At 53.4% G+C, this 9928-nt stretch overlaps 1 protein-coding gene across 1 annotated transcript in view; it reads left to right on the top strand.

Annotated features, from left to right (window-relative positions):
• Window positions 1-7775: 7775 nt before the first annotated feature.
• hlfb (HLF transcription factor, PAR bZIP family member b) overlaps window positions 7776-9928 on the top strand; it is a gene marked incomplete at both ends in the record, with an annotated part of 9253 nt that continues 7100 nt past the window's right edge. The window contains 2 exons of the mRNA XM_084459822.1: window positions 7776-7890; window positions 8713-9078. Coding sequence (XP_084315948.1) covers window positions 7776-7890; window positions 8713-9078 — 481 coding nt within the window. The remainder of the gene's footprint in view (window positions 7891-8712; window positions 9079-9928) is intronic.

Genomic DNA, 9928 nt, shown 5'->3' with positions numbered 1-9928 from the left:
CCTGAAGAGGCGGGGATTCATCTTGTGTTTTCTCAGCCGTCTGAGGAAGAAGAGGCGCTGCTGTGCCTTCTTCACTGCGGCCTCTGTGAGTCCTGTCCATGTGAGGTCCTCACTGATGTGGACACTGAAGAACTTGTTCCATCAATGGTGACGCGTATGTATTCTGTCCTGTCTGCCTCCTGAAGTCCACAACTAACCTTGGTCTTGTTTGCTGGTGACAGACACTGGTTAAGCTCTCATCTTGTCAAGTGGCTTGGTTCGGGACTCGAACCTATGACCTGCAGCCCCTGGTCTGATTCTCTAGCCGCTACCACCTCCGCTACCTACCGGCCACATGTCGCTAGTTCTAACGTCACACTCTATTACAGACACAAGACTGGTCATGCTCTATATTTAAATAACAGAAATGCTTTATCAAGGTGAATCAGCCTTGACAGTGATCCGATGTGTAATCGAGTGAAACTGAGTTCTTGTGAATCCTGACTCCGTGTAGGTAGTGAGTCGTTGGTTAAACTCGGTCTCCTAGTATAAATAGCCAGCCTTCCATGGTCCACCTGCACCGATGACGAGCTAGCTTTTCATCGGCGTAGCTGGTTAAAGCGGTGTTTTTACCCGGGTTTGAAACGCATCATCCTGTGACACGGATGCCCTGTGGTGATGGAATGAGTTTAGGGTTGGGGGGGGTGAGTGTAACTGACACTTACAGGTTACATAAGAATAAAGACATCCTCACTGTCTAATCTCAATAGGTAGCCTATTTGTCTTCCTTGCTAGAATTCAACTGCATCCACCAACATAAACAAGCGGCTTAATTGAGCCTGGAGTACCTAGCAGCTCTTGAGAACTTTGGAGGCCTAACCTGGCCTAATCCTTGTACTATTTCATGTGTACAAGGCTGAGTTGGCACTTTTCTCCTTTTATGATTGAGTTGTTTTTCTCCGTGGCAAGAGCACATGAGGTTCAATGTGACAGCCCTTCAGGGGTGGGAGGGACAGGCAGCGAGCAGGACTTCGCGTTCTGCCATTGGACAGAAGTAGGTCAGTCCCGCCCACTCACGTGACCCGCCATTCACGCGCTTGGCTCGTGTCCGCGCGTCCGCGCGCCTCTGGCCCTGGATGGTTCACGCGCAGCACTTCTTGAGAATATTAGATAAACAAATAATAATGAAAAGTGAGTTAAATGTGTTTAAACCAATTAAATTAGGCATATAACGCCAACTGCGATCAGTTAATCCATTATCCATTTCGACAACACAATATTGAAAGGTGTTATGCCTCCCCGTCGGACACGCCCCCGTCAGCCTCGTTCCGGCGCCTCATCCCTGCCGGATTGAGCGGGCCGGGTCTCTGCTCTGCTAGCTGCTCAGGTGTTGGCGATTATCATCAGCCCAGCTGCTTCCAATCACCATCAGGACAGCCACCTATATAACGCTGCTGCAGACAGAGACCCGACGCTTGAACGTAATAAGCTGTACGGTTAGTTCTGGCTCCCGTATTTTCTCCTCGTATACATCTCCTTGCATTCTCCTCGAGTTACCGTGTTTTTGTGTTCTTCCTGGCTGAGTTTTTCCCCGTCATTTTTGTGTCACCCTCCAGCTCCCTCCGACCCCCTGTGCCTCCTGGACCCGTTCCCTCTCCTGTGTCTCCTGGACCCGTTCCCTCTCCTGTGTCTCCTGGACCCGCTCCCTCCTGTGTCTCCTGAACCCGTTCCCACCCGGACCTCGTATTTTTTGCCCCCTTGTTTTTTTCCCTTCTTGGACTGATCTCCCTGGCTTGACCTCTGGACTACCCTCGATTACCCCCTTGGATCACGGACGTTGCTCTTTAGATTAGATTCCTTAACTATTAAATCCTGGTTATATCATCTCCTGGCCTCTGTCTCTGTTCTCTGGGTTCCACCACATTTGGCCTCTCCTATTAGGGGTGTGCGTAACAGTACGTTCAAGCCAACATGAGCCAAGGTGGTTCCCCGGGAACAGGGGTCCTCCCTCTGGTAGTCGATTTACGCAGAGAGATAACTAGCCATGCGGCGCAGCTCACCAGTCTGCAGGCCGAGCTCCAGAAAGCCTTCCCCACGGTCCAAAGCCAGATAGCCGTTCTGGAGGACACCACCCGAGCCACCGTCGGGTCTGTAAACAGCCTCGAGGCAAAGGTGGACGCCTTGTCCGGGGCTCTTGCCTCCATCCAGCGTTCTCTGGACGTCATCGCCGCTGGCAGCAGACCATTCATACCAGGGCAAATGGCTAATCCCTCGGTCGATCCTGCAAACCCCGTTTTGCCCATTCCTCCAGTCGCTCGCTCGGAGCCCAGTTTAGTGAGTCCTGCTCCGTTTTATGGTGATTTTAACCAGTGTCGGGGTTTCCTAACCCAGTGCGAATTAATGTTTACGCACCAGCCGTCCAAATACTCCTCCGATGGGGCCAAGATAGCGTTTATTATGTCCCTACTAGCCGACAAGGCTCTCAATTGGGCCATAGCCGCGGTCGGGGGCAGTACATCCTACTCCACGGACTACTCCCTTTTTAAAACTGAGTTCCGGTTCGTGTTCGACCACCCCCAGGACGGGCAGGACGTAGCCAGCCGCATGCTAGCCATATCCCAGGGTTCGCGCTCAGTAGCGGAGTATATGGTCGAGTTTCGTACTCTAGCCACGGAGACTGGCTGGAATGACGGAGCTCTCCTCAATATTTTTTATAAGGGATTAACCGACTCCATCAAAGACCTTTTGGTGCGCGATGATCCCGGAACCCTAAACGACCTCATCACATTGGCCCTTAGGATGGATGCACGCCTCCAGGTACGACGAACCGACCGGGCTCAGCGAGCTGTCACGCGCCCCGCTCCTCGTCACGCAGGAACAACCCCGCCCCCATCTCAGTCCACGCTGCCTCCTCTCGCGGCTACATCCGGGTCTGGAGAACCGATGGAGATCGGCCGCTCTCGGCTCTCGCGGGAGGAGCGAGACCGGAGGCTTAACAACCAACAATGCCTGTACTGCGGTAAAGAGGGGCACTTCATCCGCGCGTGTCCCATCCGGCCAAAAGATTCAGCTCACTAGTAGGGGGCATACTGGTGAGCAAAGCCTCTTTTTCTCAGCTCCAGGTCACTCCTAGCCGCCTTTTCCCTGCTACCCTCACCTGGGGCAAGGACACCCTTTCTGTCAGCGCTCTAATAGACTCAGGGGCAGATGGTTGTCTTATAGATGAAAACTTAGCCCGCCAGGCGGGCATCCCTTTAGTTCCCCTAGACCGACCCATCATGCCCAGGGCCATAGATGGTCATTCCCTAGGAACCATCTCTCACACCACTGATCTGATCTCACTCACCCTCTCTGGGAATCACACGGAAGATATTCGTTTTTTTGTTCTTCAGGCCCCCACAACGCCCCTGGTGCTGGGAAGACCCTGGCTTGAGAAGCATGAACCCCACATCTCCTGGGCTTCAGGCCAGATCCTAGGCTGGAGGGCTACATGCTACGCCTCCTGTCTTCGCTCCGCCCTGTCTCCCTCTAGCGACCCCAAGCCTAGACTAACCCCTCCAGACCTCACTGGAATTCCCTCCACCTACCACGACCTGGCCCAGGTGTTCAGTAAAGACGAGGCGCTCTCTCTGCCACCCCATCGCCCGTATGACTGCCCTATAGACCTCCTTCCTGGGGCCACCCTGCCTAAAGGACGGTTATACAACCTCTCACTCCCGGAGAAAGAGGCAATGAGGAATTACATCACGGAGTCCCTAAACTCGGGTATAATCAAGCCCTCCTCCTCTCCTCTCGCGGCAGGGTTTTTCTTTGTGTCTAAAAAGGACGGCGGGCTTAGGCCCTGCATTGATTTCCGGGCTCTCAATGACATTTCTGTTAAGAACAGATACCCCCTTCCACTCATTAGCTCCACCTTCGAACCCCTCACCCATGCCAAGGTGTTCACTAAGCTGGACCTCCGCAATGCCTACCATCTCGTCCGTATCAGGGAGGGGGACGAGTGGAAGACCGCTTTTAATACTCACCTTGGCCATTTCGAATACCTTGTAATGCCTTTTGGCCTATCCAATGCTCCTGCCATATTCCAGGCCCTGGTTAATGATGTCCTACGAGATATGTTAAACATTTTTGTTGTGGTATATTTAGATGATATCCTTATTTTTTCGCGGTCCATGGAGGAGCACCACCAGCACGTCCGTCTTGTCCTGCAAAGACTCCTAGAGAACAGGCTGTACGTGAAGGGAGAGAAGTGTGTGTTCCACACCAGCTCTGTCACCTACCTGGGCAATGTGGTGGAGGACGGACAGATGCGCGCAGACCCAGCCAAGGTCAAAGCCGTCGTGGAATGGCCACAACCCACGGACCGGACCCAACTGAGGCGCTTCTTGGGGTTCGCGGGCTTTGTGAGGCGGTTCATCAAGGGGTTCAGCCAGGTCGCAGCGCCACTCACCGCGCTTACTTCCACCTCGCGGCCTTTCTGCTGGAACCCTGCTGCTGAGGCTGCCTTCGCCCAACTCAAGCATCTGTTCTCTACCGCTCCAGTGCTGATCCACCCCGACCCTGAGAGACAGTTCATTGTGGAGGTAGACGCCTCGGACACTGGTATCGGGGGTGTCCTCTCTCAGCGGTCTGGGGAGGACCAGAGAATACACCCGTGCGCCTACTTCTCCCGGCGCTACGAACCTGCGGCTATGAACTACGACGTGGGCAATAAGGAGCTTCTGGCGGTTCACGAGGCCCTGAGGGAGTGGAGACACTGGCTTGAGGGAGCCAACCTGCCGTTTTTGGTGTGGTCGGACCACAAGAACCTAGCCTACCTTGGGTCAGCCAAAAGGCTCAACTCCCGACAAGCCCGCTGGGCTCTCTTTTTTAGCCGTTTTAACTTCACGCTAACCTACCGTCCAGGCTCCAAAAACATCAGAGCTGATGCTCTCTCCCGCCAGTTTCCCAGGGAGGATTCGGATGTCTCGGAGGGTGGGGATACCATCCTGTCCCCTTCCCAGGTGGTGGGTGTCGTAACCTGGGGCATCGAGGCAGTCGTGAAACAGGCGCAGCGGGCTGAACCGGACCCGGGAACCGGACCACGTAACCGTCTGTTTGTTCCCACAGCTGTCCGGGCAAGGGTGTTGGAGTGGGGTCACTCCAGTCGTTTCGCGTGCCACCCCGGCGAGCGGCGGACTGCAGAATTCGTCGGTAGGAGGTTCTGGTGGCCTACTCTCAGGGGCGACACCAAGGAGTTTGTTGCCGCCTGCACCATTTGCGCCCGAAGTAAGGCCTCCCATCGGCCTCCTGCAGGTCTCCTGCAGCCTCTCCCGGTACCCAGTCGACCGTGGTCCCATATAGCTCTGGACTTTGTCACTGGGCTCCCAGTCTCCCAGGGGTGCGACACTATTCTGACCATCGTGGACCGTTTCTCCAAGGCGGTCCACTTTGTTCCCCTCCCGAAGCTGCCCACAGCGGCCGAAACTGCAGACCTCCTGACCCTCCACGTCGTCCGCCTCCACGGGATCCCCTCGGATGTGGTTTCAGATCGGGGCCCCCAGTTTGTCTCTAAAGTCTGGCAGGCTTTCTGCAGGGGCATTGGGGCTACCGCCAGCCTCACCTCCGGATACCACCCGCAGTCTAACGGGCAGGCTGAGCGTGCCAACCAGGCTCTGGAAGCCGCCCTCCGCTGTGTCACCGCCAACAACCCATCCTCCTGGGCGAAGTACCTGCCGTGGGTGGAGTACTCCCTGAACTCCATGGAGAGCGCCGCCACCGGTATGTCCCCGTTTCAGTGTTCACTTGGATACCAACCCCCTCTGTTTCCCCAACAGGAGCTGGAGGTGGCGGTCCCAACCACCAGGGCCCATCTCCGCCGGTGCCGGAACGTCTGGAGGACCGCCAGGGCTGCGCTGCTCCGTGCCACCGAGCGCGCCCGGCGGAGCGCTAACCGGCGGAGGGTGCCGGCCCCTGACTACCAGCCTGGTCAGAGGGTTTGGCTGTTGGCCCGGGACCTGCCCCTCCAGACCTCCCGAACCTCCACCCGGAAACTAAACCCCCGTTACGTCGGTCCCTATCCGGTGGACCGCATCATCAACCCCACGGCGGTACGTTTGGTTCTTCCTCCCTCTCTCAAGATCCACCCCGTGTTCCATGTCTCCCAGCTGAAACCTGTGGCCACCAGCTCTTTGTCTCCCCCCAGCCCGGCTCCGCCGCCGCCTCGTATCCTGGCTGATGGGGACCCTGTGTGGCCAGTTCGCAGGCTGCTTGAGGTCCGCCGCCGGGGTCGCGGATTTCAGTACCTCGTGGACTGGGTGGGCTACGGGCCCGAGGACCGGAGTTGGGTGCCGGCGTCCTACCTCGCCGACCCGTCCTTGTTGGACGATTTCTACCGGGCCAACCCTGGGGTGCCGGGTCCGTCGTCCGGTGCCTCCCCTGAGGGGAGGGGTTCTGTTATGCCTCCCCGTCGGACACGCCCCCGTCAGCCTCGTTCCGGCGCCTCATCCCTGCCGGATTGAGCGGGCCGGGTCTCTGCTCTGCTAGCTGCTCAGGTGTTGGCGATTATCATCAGCCCAGCTGCTTCCAATCACCATCAGGACAGCCACCTATATAACGCTGCTGCAGACAGAGACCCGACGCTTGAACGTAATAAGCTGTACGGTTAGTTCTGGCTCCCGTATTTTCTCCTCGTATACATCTCCTTGCATTCTCCTCGAGTTACCGTGTTTTTGTGTTCTTCCTGGCTGAGTTTTTCCCCGTCATTTTTGTGTCACCCTCCAGCTCCCTCCGACCCCCTGTGCCTCCTGGACCCGTTCCCTCTCCTGTGTCTCCTGGACCCGTTCCCTCTCCTGTGTCTCCTGGACCCGCTCCCTCCTGTGTCTCCTGAACCCGTTCCCACCCGGACCTCGTATTTTTTGCCCCCTTGTTTTTTTCCCTTCTTGGACTGATCTCCCTGGCTTGACCTCTGGACTACCCTCGATTACCCCCTTGGATCACGGACGTTGCTCTTTAGATTAGATTCCTTAACTATTAAATCCTGGTTATATCATCTCCTGGCCTCTGTCTCTGTTCTCTGGGTTCCACCACATTTGGCCTCTCCTATTAGGGGTGTGCGTAACAAAAGGTGCGATAAAAGCTTGGCAAAGCACACTGAAACATTAAACCACATTTGGCGCGAAGCCTACTGTATTTGTAGACTACCCTACTGAATGCTTATTTGGTCTATTTGATAAAAATAAAAATATATAAAAAAGTTCATATTGAATACAGTGTGAGTTTATTGCAGCCTGCCACTCTGTGAAGATGCAGTTAGCAGTTTAATCTCAGTCTGACACGGATAGAACCAATGTCACCAGTAGGCATATGTATAATTATGCTAATTCACATGAATCGTCAAGCCACACCATTAATTTCCATCGATCCAAATACTCGCTCGCTCGCACACACACAAACACACACACACACACACACACACGCACACACACACACACACACACACACACACACACACACACACACACACACGTTGGTGTTCATGCCCTGCCTCTCACGGCCTGACGTCACACACCTCCGTTCGTACACATGGATCCGGTGATCCGGTGATCGGTGCATTAGTGTTCAGCAGCGCCCGTTCATCGCTCAGTCGTTGGTGGCACAGAGGCGCTCCGGACGCACCCGGGACATTTCCATTTCTATCTAATATTCAGCCTATTTCTTTTATAGGCTCGTTGCTCTGTTTTGTATGCGATATTTGATCATCTTCAAGGAACAGACTGAACAGGTTCAGTGACTTTCAACAATCCACAAGAGAAGCGATGGAGAATATGTCCCGACGGCTCCTGGGGAACCCAAGCTTTCTACCGCCGTCGAATCACGGCGTCCTTAAATCTCTCCTGGAAAACCCGATGAAGCTCCCTCTCCAGCATGGAGGTAAAGAAATAAGACTTAGCTCGTCCAGTAGCTCATCCAACTTCCAGACTCCTAGCCTATATTTTTTATTAATTATCAGTTCATATATTTTTTTCTAATATTATAGGCCTAGACAATCTTGACAAGTGTACTGTCTTAAACCCAGGTAAATGACCGATGGGTTAACCGGGAATATGTGTTATTTACTGCTTTAAACTCTTGTTGATTGAAAGGAATTTGTGGTATGAGCTCGCTGTCTGTAAGGATGCCTTTAAAAGTCATTATTCTCCACCTTCCTCCTCACTCTCCTCTCAGCATCTTCCCTGGAGCTTGTTGAAAAGTAATACATTATTTGAAAAGGGCTCCATACATTAGGCTGCGGGGGTTTCTGGAGACAATATCGCGATATATCCTATGCCTACGTGGGGATACGGACTGGCTATATTTGAGTGATTTGCTGGTTTACCAGGCCATGATGGTTACAATAATTAATCATCATCAACTTTGACTATTTTTTTCTTCTGTTAAGTTGGCGCAGTGGATTCATCCAAGGGGCCTAATGATGACACTGGATTGGCAGAATAATATCATTACACATAACATATATGATATCATCACACAATGAGCATGTTGTACAACTTGTTGATTTGCCTCTAGTCCAGAGCTAATTAAAAAGACAACAAGACACAACTTTCAAATGATGGTGTGTAAACTGTAGACAGACAGTATCCAGGCTGTTTAGAGAGGTGAAGAGAGAGAGAGAAAGAGAGAGAGAGAGAGAGAGAGAGAAAGAGAGAGAGAGAGAGAGTTGTGTGTGACTGTTCCCTCTGCCTGCTCCCTCAGGGTTTGTGAAGGAGCGAGAGAAGGAGAAGAGTCTGGAGGATGAGAGGAGCGTCCCCCAGTCCGCGTTCCTGGGTCCCACGCTGTGGGACAAGACGCTTCCGTACGATGGGGACAGCTTCCAGCTGGAGTACATGGACCTGGAGGAGTTCCTGTCCGAGAACGGCATCCCCTCCACTCCCTCGCACCTCCACCCGCAGCATCATCATCACCAGCATCATCATCAGCAGCATCAGGGCCAATCACAGGCCCAGCACCAGACGCCCATCATGTCCCGAGCCTCGTCGCCCTCGGTGATGGACTTTAGCGACTGTGCCACCACCTCGTCCATGATGCCTCAGCACAGCCTGCACAGTCCCGTCACATCAGGTAACACTCCCACTCTCTCTCACACACACACACACACACACACACACACACATACACACACACACACACAAGCCCTGGTTATACCACATCCGCAAGTACACGAGGGTCCGTGAGGGTCCGCTAGAGTCTGTGACGTAAATGTCATCAACAGAGGGTGTATGTGTAGGACATCTGTGTGCCTCCTATTTTTTGTGACTGTGCGGATTAGTCCTCTGTCTATGTGTGTGTGTGTGTGTGTGTGTGTGTGTGTGTGTGTGAGAGAGTGTGTGTGTGTGTGTGCGTGTGTGTGTGTGTGTGTGTGTGCACGTGTGTGTGTGTGTGTGTGTGTGTGTGTGTGTGTGTGTGAGAGAGTGTGTGTGTGTGTGTGCGTGTGTGTGTGTGTGTGTGTGTGCACGTGTGTGTGTGTGTGTGTGTGTGTGGGCGGGGGGGGTGGGGGTTCTGTTTCCTCTGATGGCCCTTTTCCACCAAAGTAATTCTGGTTCGTGAACCGGTTTGGTTCAGAATTCTTGGAACCTTGGTTCTATCTAGGGAACGGGACCGCATTTCGACCAGTTTTGAGCGGAACCGTTGTACGTCATTAGCCTGGAGATATAGGCATGTGTAAAGTTGTTTAGGTGGTGTGTCACAAAAGTGGCTTACGTAGTCTACTACTATTATAATTGTATTATATACAAACATAACTATTGTTTTAGGGATTGTCAATGATATAATTTGTATAAAGTCAGTTGGATGGCTGGTTATTCAGATAGTTGTCACTTAGCATAGAGAGAATGAGATCATTCACACAGCTGAAGCGCTCGATTACCACTCTTATCATCGAGTAAAGCAAATGTGTTTACGACAAATCATG

The sequence above is a fragment of the Borostomias antarcticus genome, assembly GCF_949987555.1.
Source record: "Borostomias antarcticus genome assembly, chromosome: 29".
Taxonomy (NCBI): domain Eukaryota; kingdom Metazoa; phylum Chordata; class Actinopteri; order Stomiiformes; family Stomiidae; genus Borostomias; species Borostomias antarcticus.
The sequence above is the reverse complement of the archived record's forward strand: the minus strand, read 5'-3'. Positions and strand labels throughout refer to the sequence as shown.